Here is a 13,396-nt window from a genome sequence, read left to right on the forward strand (position 1 = left end):
TGCTCTCTGTATTTGATCAAGTTCATTTTCTACCTTTGTGCCCACCACATATGGCACTGGGTGAGCCTTGTAAAACTTTTCTTAAATTTAGACTTAGCTACTGGACCACGGTAACAACCCAAAGTGTCAGCTTGGAAAATCCGCTAGTGCCTTTGTAATAGGGATATCAATGCTGGGCTCCCCCCAGTATGGTTGATGCCAGACAGAATTGATGGCATCATTTTAATCCAATTTCCATCCAGCAGATTAGGCTGTTGGCCTCCCCCTGACCCCATGAGTGGTTAAGTGAAACAGGTACCCTCGGTGAACCACTGAGGCTGTAAAAACACCACGTACGTCCTTGCTAGCTCCCGTGTGGCTGCAGAACATCGAGATCAGCAGCTGTAATTTTGGAATCTGGTGTAAGAATACTTCAAGTACTAAGAGGACAACTGACCCAGCATCCAGCTCAAGTCTCACAGGTTGTCTACTCTGAGTGTAACCAAGTAAGGATGCTGTTTCAGTGGCCCAGTCATGGGTTTGGGCAAGAGTGGCCACTGCTATGCTCCAGCTGTCTCTGTGTGGGGCTGATAGTTGCATTTTGCCATTTTCTCATGGAGTGTTGCTTAGAGGAACACACCTTCTCGAAGTGTCATACCTACTGACAGGACTGGCCAACTGTCTTTTGCTGCTTGAAATCCAACCATTGGGCATGACTTTCTTCACTCTGGAATCTCTGGCATCTCTGTGGAGGCTTACGCGACCTCCATGGAGTCTGCAGGCTGCGGGTATGTATTCCCTGGCAAACAGGGATGTTTTTGGAAGGGGACTAAATCTGTGTAAAGCTCCTCTTGACTGGTCAGAGAACACTGAGGCTGTCTACAAGAAGAGTCAGAGGTTTCTCTATTTCCTGAGGAGACTGAGGTCCTTTAACATCTGCCGGACGATGCTGAGGATGTTCTACAAGTCTGTAGTGGCCAGTGCAATCATGTTTGCTGTTGTGTGCTGGGGCAGCAGGCTGAGGGTAGCAGACACCAACAGAATCAACAAACTCATTCGTAAGGCCAGTGATGTCGTGGGGATGGAACTGGACTCTCTGACGGTGGTGTCTGAAAAGAGGATGCTGTCCAAGTTGCATGCCATCTTGGACACTGTCTCCCATCCACTACATAATGTACTGGTTGGGCACAGGAGTACATTCAGCCAGAGACTCATTCCACCGAGATGCAACACAGAGCATCATAGGAAGTCATTCCTGCCTGTGGCCATCAAACTTTACAACTCCTCCCTTGGAGGGTCAGACACCCTGAGCCAATAGGCTGGTTCTGGACTTATTTCCTGGCATAATTTACATATTACTATTTAATTATTTATGGTTTTATTACTATTTAATTATTTATGGTGCAACTGTAACAAAAACCAATTTCCCCTGGGATCAATAAAGTATGACTATGACTGCCTCCTGGTGGTGAGTTGTGGAGCATGCTTTGTCCCAGGACAAATTGTACTTTTCAGACAAGATGCTCTCCTGTGTCCACCCATATGGGGCTCCCACAATCTATGCTTGAATAAGCATAATCCCTTTGGAATTTGCTCAGAGGAAAATCTTTGCACTTGCTTTCCTGTACTGTTAGGGTGAAGAAATAATCTATGTTTTTGTCAGGGGTCTGCCATAGCTGTGAGAACCTATAGTGTGCTGTAAAGACATTGTTTGGCTTCCATGAAACATTGCACAAAGCCTCAGAAGTGTCTGTCAGTTCAGATTTATTCTGTAGGTGCAGAGTATTAAAGTATTTCTGTCCGAGTTCTCCCAAGTGTATTGCAGCTTGACTTTTACTGATTCCTTTCCCGCTGGTGTTAACATTGGTAGGAGTTGGATTTGATGAGGCACTTTGTCTTGGATGGGTTTGAGTCTTGGGTGTTGTTGAAGTTGCAATTTGTATAGGCAGGTCAACCATATTCTTGACTTGGTCTTGCTGATGCTGGAAAGGGCATGAAATGTCTCACTTTGGGCTACTCATCCTCTAATCTACTCTTGTAGGCATGGTATTTATGTGGTTGGCCCCACTGTGTTTCTGGTTAATGGTGACCCTCAGGATATTGATTGCAATGCATGCACTAAGTAATAGCGAGAGCAGGTGTTTGACTCTCTCTTGGAGATTTACAAAGCCCGGCAGTTCTGTTGCACGTCCGTCCATTCATCAGTATGCACCAGAGGTCAGAAATAAACCTGTGTGGCTCTGTTCCACCACCTCCCCAGGATGTGTCATCAGTAAAGACCCTACCACCTCCAAGACGACCACAACCTTGGCATTTGATTTGGTGGCTTGCACACCTCAATGACCTGGAGAGCTATGTTAGATGGAGTCAGAGCTTTATGCTTTAGCTTTTGGTAGGGTCACCCATGCCAAACAGGTCAACGTATAGAGGCCAGGCTAAGTGTGGTCCACCGGTCCTCCAGGTTTGGGGGTAAAACTCAGGGTTAGCAACACTGGCTGGTTAATCAAAACTGTTATGGAAGCAGCAACGAAGTATCCTTCTACGTCTGAGTGCGACGGTATTCCTGAGTCTCCACCCGGGACTTGCATGACTGACAGTAGTGAAAACCGAGAGGAAGCTCCTGACATGATAGAGGAATCCCTGAGCACCGCCAGAGATGGAGGGGCAGAGATTGCTGCCCCGAGTGCCAGTGGTGTAGTGGGTAGGTAGTAAGTAAAGACTGCTGATTGTGAGGTGTTTGAAGAAGTGTTGAAGTTGTAAAAGAAGAATTTTAAATGCACATTCCTTTTATTTTTAACCCACAGGTTTGCCATCTTGTGAGTCGCTGCACCTGTCCAGAGCAGTTTCCCATGGTGAAAGTCTCTGAAGGAAAGTATAAGGTGGGAGACTCCAGCACCTTGATTTTTGTGAGGGTGAGTGAGATATTCATTTCTCAGCTCTTGACTTTTCAAATGATTATCCAGGGATTTTCTGCATCCACCGTTCTTCTAGACCAAGAGTTGCAAAGTCAAAGCCAAGTTTATTGTCATATGCACAAGTACATGTATGCACAGGTACAATGCAAAGCTTACTTGAAGCAACATCACAGACACATAGCATCAGATAAGGAGCATTCAAAGAAAAAAATAAATTATACAACTAGAGCAAAAAGCAAACAATGTCAATTGTAGTGCAAAGTGATCAAAGTGGTTATGCTGCACTGAGATAATGATTATGGAGCTGCAAGGTGTTTCAAGAACAGAATGGTGAAAGGATGTAGCTGTTCGTGGTTTGAGACTTCAGGCTTCTATATCTCTTGCCCAGTGGTAGCTGTGAGGTGGCCCAAATGATGAGATCTTTGATGGATATTGACTTCTTAAGGCAGCACCTCATGTGGATATTGCCAGTGGTGAGGAAGGATGTGCCCATGATGTACTGGACAGAGTCCACCCTGAAGATTCTTGCATTCCTGTGCCATACAAGGCCATGATGCAGCCAGTCATCTGAAGAAGTTTGTTAGAGTGATCATTGAGATAACTTTCTAAAAAAGTAAATCTTCACTATTCTAGAGGTATTAAGGTTGTACTTCAATGGACGTCCTCCTACTGTTGAAGGTAAATCCACACCCCCAGGTCATTGACTTTTTTGTCCATGGTGGTAACTCCTTGGAGGGAAGGGGTGGAGCAAGAGCTGGCAGGTGATGCATGGATCCAGGTGAGGGGGTGATGGAAGATTGGTAAGGGGAGAGTGGGAATAGTGCCAGAAAGGGATAGGTGGAAGTGACATAGGGCTGAAGAAGATGGAAACTGATAAGAGATGAAGGTGGAGCATGGAATGAAGGTACTGAGGCGGGGGGGGGGGAGGTTAAGGAGGACATAGTGGGGGAAAGGAATTGGGAGGAATATATGGGTGATGGACTGATGGGAAGGGTGGAGGAGGGCAAAGAGACATGATGACAGGGTCAAGGTGGATCAGAAGGAATGAGAATAGGGGACAGAGAGGGAGCAGTTTTGCTGGAAGTTGGAGAATTCAGTGTTGAACCACCAGGTTGTAGACCACCCAGGTGGACTATAAGTCTAGTTCCTGTAGTCTGCTTCGAGCTCACCTTGGCAGTAGAGGATGCAGAGGACAGACATAATAGATTTTTTCAAACAACAGCAAACAACAGTCCTGACGAAGGGTCTCAGCCTGAAGCGTCGACTGTACCTCTTCCTAGAGATGTTGCCTGGCCTGCTGTGTTCACCAGCAACTTTGGTGTGTGTTGGTTGAATAGATTTATTCAAACCCTTTGAGGATGGATCTAACTGAATCAACAAAGAGGAGCCAATGAATAAAGTGTATTTGGATTTCTGAAAGGCTTTTGTTAATCTGCACCTGATAACAGGTCAGGAGGACCTAAGGAAGTAGGAACAATAGGGCATTTGACCCCTCAAGCCTACCCCATCGTTCAGTATGTTCACGGTTGATCCTCTTCAAGCACTTATTCCTCTACTGTGACCCTCATTTCACCAAAATTTCAAACATTTAAAGGCTCTTCAAGGTCTGCCAGTGATCCAGTCTCCACAAACCTTGAGTGCAGAGAATCCCAGAAATTCACCACTCCCTGTGGAAAAAGTTTTAAATGACCATGCTCTTAGCCTTAACTATGTTCCCTCATTTGAGATTCTCCCATTAAAGCAGGGGTTCCCAACATTTTTTATGCCATGGACTCCTACCATTAACTGAGGGCTCTGTGGACCCCAGACTGGGAATCCTGGTTCTAGAGGATACATCCCACCTACCCTCTTCATGCCCCCTAAAGATCCTGTGTGTTTCATTAAGATCACCCCTCTTTCTTCTAAATTGTGAAGAGTACACTGTCAATGTACTTCCTTTAGTCACTCATGATAGAGCAACCCTCTTGCCCCAGAAATGAGCCTAATGAATCTCTTTTGGACTGCCTCTAATGCCAGTGCATCCTGGCACTTTTCCGTGATTAAAGATTTGGTTATAACACAGGAGCAAAGCAATAGGGCTAAGTGGGATATTTTCCAGTGCAGCTTCTCTCCATTTCCCCCTGCAGTCCCCTGCCCCTTTCTGAAACTTAACTGTTTTAACCTGAATTATTCTGACACGTTAACTCAGTTTCACTCTCCACAGATGCTGCCTAGCTTCCCAAGTATCTGATTTTATTGAATTGAATTACTGGACAAGGACTAGATCAAATTATTATTGACCATGTGACAATTGCCAGTTGTTCTATCAAACTGGCAATTTTACTTATCCTTGGACACCAATTCCATGTTTTGATCCTGAAATACCATCTTTGATTCTTACATAAAATTCACCGCAAGCTGAATTTATGTGCTGCAAACTGTTCCAGAAATGAAATTAAGAATGTAGAATTGTGTAGCTTATTGTTGAACACAAGACATCAATGCTCCTGATGTTCTTCTGCTGTTTTTCCACAGATTTTACGGAACCATGTGATGGTGCGTGTGGGTGGGGGTTGGGACACCTTGGAACATTACCTCGACAAGCATGACCCATGCCGTTGTACATCGCTGAGTAAGTGCCAGCTGGTTAAGAATGGGTTAACTTGGGAGGACAGGGGTAGGCAGCAGGCAGACCAGGACATGACAATAACTGAGTAACGGGGCCAGCCAATTCAAAGTTTTGCTCCACTAATCACTTTGTTCACCTCACTCTTCATGAAGTTTTTCTTTGGTATAACTTGGGTAAGATTCTGGAAGTTGCCAGGCACTGGAGAAAACCTTCATTTCCCATGCAGGAGGTGGGTAACCCATATTCCCATGGATATCTAGGAACAATTGATGAATACTGCTCTGGTAGGCAGGGCCCAGGTACTAAACATGGTAGGCTGATTGAAAGGATCCAAGATCCACTTTACATTGGCCTGGCTGTAATTGTTTTGCATGCTTACTCTTTCACTGTTCTTACACACCCTCCAGCCTCCTCCTGTCTTCATCGTGCTGAAGGGCCGAGGGGGTAATGGTCTCTAATGATCATCCTATCAAGTGGACTTTGGAAACGGAGTTCAGGTGAAGGAGATTCATCCTGCTCTCTGTGTGCTGAGCTACTCAGTACCAGTCAGCAAGGCTTCCAGGCAGGCAAATTCAAAGTATCTTTATTATCAAAGAATAAATTATACAATCTTGAGATTTGTCTGCTTACAGGTAGTCACAAAACAAGAATCCCAAAAGAACCCAGTTAAAGAAACAAAATAAATAAAAGACCAACACCGATGCGCAAGAGAAGGAAAAAGAAACACAACCCATGCAAACAATTGAAGTGAACAACAGTATTCCAAACCAAATTGAGTCCTCCGATCCGAACCCCGGAATAGGCCCACAGCCTCACATATCGGTTCGTCATATTAGTGGTCATGGAGCATATCAACTGGGCCAGTCTTCGTAGCCTCAGTGTCACAGGGAGAGGAGTGACCATTGCAGAGAGTGAGCGAAATCAGCTCTTGCCTCAGGTTTTGTCACCTTTTCTTTTCAGTCTATCTGGGCCAACGTTTAAATTGACCAAATAATGGACTCATCCCTGTTTCGGCGGCAAATTGTGTTAAATTATGGCCGCAAAAGGTGTTTTTAGTGATGCTTTTAGTCGGGTTTCGTAACTTTCTAACTACCAGTGAGCTGTCAGTAGTGCCATCTTAACTGACAGACTATGGCTTGTAAAACTCCTTGAGCAGTAGGGAGGGAAATGGGCAGAATATTGTTCATTAACATAGTGGTTAGCACAGTGCTTTACAGTACCAACGACCCGGGTTCATTTCCCATTGCTGTCTGTAAGGAGTTTGTACGTTCTCCCTGCGGCCTTGCAGGTTTCCTCTGGGTGCTCCGGTTTCCTCCCACAGTCCAAAGACGTACCGGTTGGTCATTGTAAATTGTGCCATGATTGGGCTCGGGTTAAATCGGGGGTTGCTGGGCGATGCGCCTCGAAGGGCTGGAAAGGCCAATTGCACGCTATTCTCAATAAAAAAAAATGTTAACAGAGAATAGCTGTTAAGTTACCAGTTAAGGGGTTTATTAAAAAGATCACATTAAGAAAGACATATCACAAGTGTAGGAAGTTGGAATAGGGAGTCAGAGGCAAACGATCAAGGAAAATTTGGCAGAGAAGATCTGGTACCTGTTGAGTTCCTATTCTCATTACACATGTAAGTAACCTGGAATGAGCATTTGGGTGAATTGTGCTGAATTTGCCAGCGTCTCCGAGTTACGGGCACAGCAAATAACAAGAAAGGTGTTGACAGGATAGGAAGAAGAGTGGCAGACACCGTTAAAAGTAAAGAGATATGTTAGTAAGAAGGGGTCAAGGAACTGTACATTAAGGAATAAGATTATTAAAAGATGGGAAGAGGAACATTGAAAGAAGTGATGGTACAAGCAAATAAAGACACAGTGGAGAGGATCCATAACATGTTGTCTATTGGCACAGAATATAAAAGGACGACATCTTGGTTTGGTTCCAATTTGAGTTTTGGGGGAGGTTCTGATTACATCATTTGTAGGAAGTCTGTGTAAACCTTGGGTCTAACCCCTATACATCAACTATTGAGTAATATGGGTGTTGACCGATTTCTGCTGATTGATCAATAATCTCTTGAATTTTCAACAGCTCACAAGCAAATGTCAAGGTTCAGCAGCCCACACAGAACCGCCATGCCCACGCATGAGATCAAGGCTCGCTTGCCAACCAGGACAGACCAGCCAAACAAGCCACAGACAGCACTCATCCTGTCGAGGTCCCAAAGCCCCATGCCTCCAGTGGAGTGGAGACTGGCTGCACCCTCTGCCCCTTCCCTCAGGAATCACAATGCAGCTCCTCGATCCCCTTCGCCAGACATTCCCGTCACCTCTGGAGGTAACTCAATCAAGAGGAATCCCCGGGACAAGTCAGAACCACGGCAAATATTTAAAGCCAGGTAGAGGAACAGAAACTACATGCTTTAACACAGGACAGGGCCATCCGGCTGAGAAAACAATAGTTATTTTTGCCTGCCAAAATTATAAAGAATTTGGGACAAAGATGGGTAAAAAGAATAAGGTCAGAGCCCGCCATTACCTCTTTGCACAGGGCAACAAGCTCCAGGGAGAGGTACACTCCTCATTCTCACAGATTTACTAAACAACAATGGCATATTACTGATTTCAGCCTATGTACCTTATCTATCTCATATCAACATGCCCAACCCTGAACTTCACCTTGACTTGTGTGTTATAACTGTCAACACTGGGTTCTCTCTTTACATCTGGTGAAATATTTGTTGAATGTAATCATAGACTACAAGATCATAAGACATAGGAGCAGAATTTTGCCTTTCAGCCCTTCAGGTCTTCTCTGCCATTTGAACATGGCTGATTTATTTTCCCTCCCGACCCCATTCTCCTCATTCTTCTGTCTTCCATAACCTTTGCCCTTATTAGCTGAGAACCCATCAACCTCTGCTTTAAATATACCCAATGACTTGACTTCCACACTTGCTGTCTGTGACAATGAACTCCACCGATTCACCACTCTCTGGCTAAATTCCTCCTCATCTCTGTTCTTATAGGTTATCCTTTTATTCTGAGGCTGCGTTCTCTGATTCTACACTCTTCCACTATTGGCAACATCCTCTCCACCTTCACTCTATCTGGGTCTTTCAATATTCGGTAGGTTTCAATGAGATTCCACCCTCCCCACTCGGCTCTTCTAAGCTTCAGCAAGTACAGGCCCAGGGCCATCAAACTCTCCTGATATATTAACTTACATTCCAGGGATTATTCTCATAAACCTTCTGGACCCTCTCTGATGCCAGCGCATCCTTTCTTAGATATGGGACCCAGAAAATGCTCACAATACTCCAGGTCATTGTGGCACTTTAGGAAGTTCAGTAGTAAACTACAGAGAGCAAGATTTGACAAGCAGGACTGAAATAACAGATCATTAGTTAGAAGTGTTGCACCTATGTTGTCAAATTTAGTATGAATGTGTCAGTCATTTGCAATCTGAGTTCTTTGATGATCTTAGGACTGGGTGCCTGCTTGATCTTTTCAAACTCTTCCTTAGTGCAATATACATCTTCCCCCTTCATTCCCCCCCACCCCGTCCAACATATGACCCAGGTATTTTATGGTCTTCAGGATGTTCTCAAAATTGTGTGGTTTAGATGTGTACTCCATGCTCTCTTAAATATTGGCTTGAGATCCTGGGTCTGCCTGTTTGGTGTTGAAATATAAATATCATCAGTATAGAACATTACCCTTTTGATTCCTGACAGTACTTGCTTCATCACAGCCTGAGCAGGTACCAAAAGGTAAATGATTGAGCTGAAAAAAAAAAGCAACACACAAAATGATGGAGGAACTCAGCAGGCCAGGCAGCATCTTTTAGAAAAGAGTAAAGGGTCGACATTTCGGGCCGAGCCCCTTCATCCGCACTGGAAAAAAAAGATGAGAAGTCAGAGTAGAAAGGTTGGGGGGTTGTGGTGAGGAAGTACAAGGTGGTAGATGATAGGTGAAACCGGAGGTGGGGGGAGTGCGGTGAAGAGCTGGGAAGTTGATTGGCAGAAGAGGTAAAGGGCTGGAGAAGGGGGAGGGGAAAGGGCAAGGAACACCAGAGAGAGGTGATGGGCCTGTGAGAGAGGGAAATGAGAATGGTGAAGGGGGAAGGGACATTATCGGAAGTTTGAAAAATCAATGTTCATGCCATCAAGTTGGAGACTACCCAAATGGAATGTAAGGTGTTGCTCCTCCAAGCTGAGTGTGGCCTCATTGCGGCAGAAGAGGAGGCATGTACTGGCGTGTCAGAATGGGAAGCAGATTTGAAGTGGGTGGCCACAGGGAGATCACATTTTTTTTTGGCAGGTGCAGTGTAGGTGCTCGCAAAGCAGTCTCCCAATCTACATTGAGTGTCACTCATGAAATGTTAATGTTTCATTTTTCTCCTCTACCAATGATTCAACCTGCAAATTAAACTTTAGGGAATCCTGCAGGAGTCTCTTTCCACCTCTGATTTCTGAGTTATCTCCCTGTTTAGAAAATAGTCTACACCTTTATTCCTTTGCCCAAAGTGCATGCAACAATACCTTTCCCTACACTGTATTCCATCTGCCATTTCTTTGCCCTTTCTCTTAATGTTTCAAAGGTTTCAAAGATAGATTTAATGTCGAGAAATGTATACAATATACATCCTGAAATGCTTTTCCTTTGCAACCATCTACAATAACAGAAGAGTGCCCCCAAGAATGAACAAGAGTTAAATGTTAGAACCCCAAAGTACACCCCCAGCTCCTCTCCCTCCCGCACGTAAGCGGCAGTGAGCAACAATCCCCCCTCTACCTACCAGCAAAAAAAGCATCGGCACCCACCACCGAGCACTCAAGCATGAGCAAAGCAACAGCAGAGACACAGATCTGCAGTACTCCAAAAACTACTCGTTCACCCGGTATTCGACATACCACAGGCTCTCCCTCTCCCTAATAAGGGAGAAAGGGGTGTCTCCGTTTCACAGCGAGAGGGGAGACATAACAAACAACATCTTCCCCGGCGACACACGATTCTCCTGCCGTGACACCGACCTTCGATCCGCCCGTCACCAGAGCCCCGAGATCCTAGGCCTCCGAAGGTGAGCCAAGTTCTTAGGCCGAGCCCTTGCTGTGCTGAAAAACGGCCAGTTGTGAAACCCCAAGAATGGGTCCCTTTGCCGCAGAAAACTTGGTGTGGTTTAACTGGGATTTTATGGAGATGCAACATTTGTGGCTCTTGAGCTCAATTCCCCAGCTAACGAAGGCCAACACACCATACTCATGCAGGCTCCTGGTAAGCCTCAGGCTCGCTCAGCTCGCTTTCATCCAGGGAGAGCAGCCTTCGGCCCCGCCAAACTGGGTAATCAAGTTTGTGTGGATGCTGTGTGATGTACCTCACCCTGCCAAATAACAGACAGCACACAATGTACGATTTACAGATTACACTTTATAGATCTTACTGGAACTATGTAATTAATAGAGATATAATATAAAAGGAAAGTAAAAGGCACCAAACTTATCAGAGTTCAACCACTCCATGCACAATGGTTGGAGCTCAATTAACGGGGTCTTCTTTCCACCATTCGATCCCCTCTGACCTCCTTGGCCCCCCGCCTGGGACCAACCACAGTGGTCAACCAGAGCGCGTCCAGCACGTCCTTCCTCTTCGGTTCTCCTCCCGAAAAGCTCTTGGGCCTCGGACTCCCTTTTGGGTCTGATCCTCGCCCATCTTACAGCATCGCATCTCCTCTCTCTGTCCCCATCACGCTTTCTGCCCAGAGCCCACGAAAGCAATAGCTTACAAATACACAGAAAGAATAACATCTATCCCAATTGGTTAGCAAATTAATACAATTCCCATTAACAGTAATTATAACCCAAACAAGCTGCTACCGTTAACTCAGCAGTTAACATTATGGGGAAGCCATTTTATTATATCATAACAAAGAAGCCATTTTATTAGCCTTAGCGAATAATATCAAAGAAGAAACCCCTTACACTCATTCATAACAACCCTATCAACTTGCATGGCAACTTTGAGAGAGCTATAGATGTGGACCCCAAGATCCCTCTATTTCTCCACACTGCTAAAAATCCTGCCGTTAACCTTATACATACTCTGCCTTCGTTTGACCTTCTGAAGTGTATCACTTCACGCTTTTCCAGATTGAACTCCATCTGCCACTTGTCAGCCCAGGTCTGCACCCGATCAATGTCCAGCTGTGATCTACACCAACGTTCTACACTATCCACAACACCACCAACTTTGTGTCAACTACAAACTTACTAACCCACTCTTCCACTTAATCATCCAAGTCATTTATAAAAATCACAAAGAGCTGGGCCCCAGTACCGGTCCCTGCGGAACACCACTGGTTATGGACATCCAGGCAGAATACCAGCCGTCAGCTCGTCGCAGTCCCATTGCCATCAGTTTCAAGTAATGCTGTTCAGGTGTAATTTCTTCATGTTTGTTTCATGTTCTATCTGTGGAATTCCTTGACACAGGCAGCTGTGGAGGCCAGTAACTGGGTATATTTAAGGCAGAGGTTGATAGATTCTTGATTAGTCAAGGTAGGAGATTGGTGCTGAGGGGGAAAGTCGATCAGCTGTGATGAAATGGCAGAGCAGACTGGATGGGCAAATGGCCTAATTCTGCTTCTATATCTTAAGGCCTTGTGTTGTTCTCTACCCTCCCCCCATCAATATGCAGCACTTAGCCAATGTTAAAATGTGTTTGGTGAGATCTCCAAGCAATAGTAGAAACATAGAAAGCCTACAGCACAATACAGGCCCTTCAGCCCACAATGCTGTGCTGAACATGTACTTACTTTAGAAATTACCTAGGGTTACCCATAGCCCTCTATTTTTCTAAGCTCCATGTACCTGTCCAGGAGTCTCTTAGAAGACCTTATTGTATCCGCATCCACCACTGTTGCCAGCAGCCCATTCCATGCACTCACCACTCTCTATGTAAATAAATAAATAAATTTACCCCAGCATCCTCTCTGTACCTACTTCCAAGCACCTTAAAACGGTGCTCTCTCATGTTAGTTATTTCAACTCTGGGGAAAGCCTTTGACTATCCACACGATCAATGCCTCTCAGCATTTTATACACCTCTATCAGGTCACCTCTCACCCTCCATCGTTCCAAGGAGAAAAGGCCTCATAATGAACTTTTCCACATAAGAGACCCCAAAGAAACATTCGGGTGTTTTAGGTTGGGACAGGATGAGGTGTCACCTGGGTCAGTGCAAACAGTGTCCTCATTATGAGAGAGATTCCCTTTCTTAGTTCCCTGAATTAAAGGGAAAATGTTAGTGAGGAAGATATGAGATGCAGAGAATACAATGATAATGGAACTGTGTGACTGTTTTCTGTGTAATACTCAATGAGAAATCAACATAATTAAAACATTCCTGTAGAAGTGTTGTACCTCTCAGCCAGGCAGTGATCACAGTGAGCCTGTACAGGCAAATACCTGCTACTATTTAGCAGTTTACCCCAGGGAGGTATGAGGGAAAGCAGGGGAAAGACCTGCAGAAATTTCATCTCTAGCATCCTAAGTTTAGCAGAAACTGAGGGTGGTGTCCACACAGAACTGGATGGTGTCTTGTCATGAAGTAGCAGTGGTGGAAAAGATATTCTGTGTTAAAGCCCTTACAGCTGGAAGAGCCTTGCATACAGTGGCACAGTGTAGCCGCTGGTGGAGCTTTTGGCTCGCAGTTCCAGTGACCAAGGTTTGTGTGCAGTCTGCATGTGGAATGGCAAGAGCCCTCAGAACTGATACATGAAGCAATCTTGATGTTAACCCTGAAGAGAAAGTAATTCCATTATTGCTCAAGTGACCCTCACCAGCATGTGATATACCTTCACGTTTCTGAATCCCAACGTCAGTGAGGTTAGCCAGATAGTA

At 45.1% G+C, this 13,396-nt stretch overlaps 1 protein-coding gene across 1 annotated transcript in view; it reads left to right on the top strand.

Annotated features, from left to right (window-relative positions):
* LOC140187524 (GAS2-like protein 2A) overlaps positions 1-13,396 on the top strand; it is a 46,505-nt gene that overhangs the window by 21,598 nt on the left and 11,511 nt on the right. Inside the window, exons 3-5 of the mRNA XM_072242883.1 lie at positions 2,784-2,891; positions 5,409-5,505; positions 7,588-7,894. Coding sequence (XP_072098984.1) covers positions 2,784-2,891; positions 5,409-5,505; positions 7,588-7,894 — 512 coding nt within the window. The remainder of the gene's footprint in view (positions 1-2,783; positions 2,892-5,408; positions 5,506-7,587; positions 7,895-13,396) is intronic.

The sequence above is a fragment of the Mobula birostris genome, chromosome 25, assembly GCF_030028105.1.
Source record: "Mobula birostris isolate sMobBir1 chromosome 25, sMobBir1.hap1, whole genome shotgun sequence".
NCBI classification, from domain to species: Eukaryota; Metazoa; Chordata; class Chondrichthyes; order Myliobatiformes; family Myliobatidae; genus Mobula; species Mobula birostris.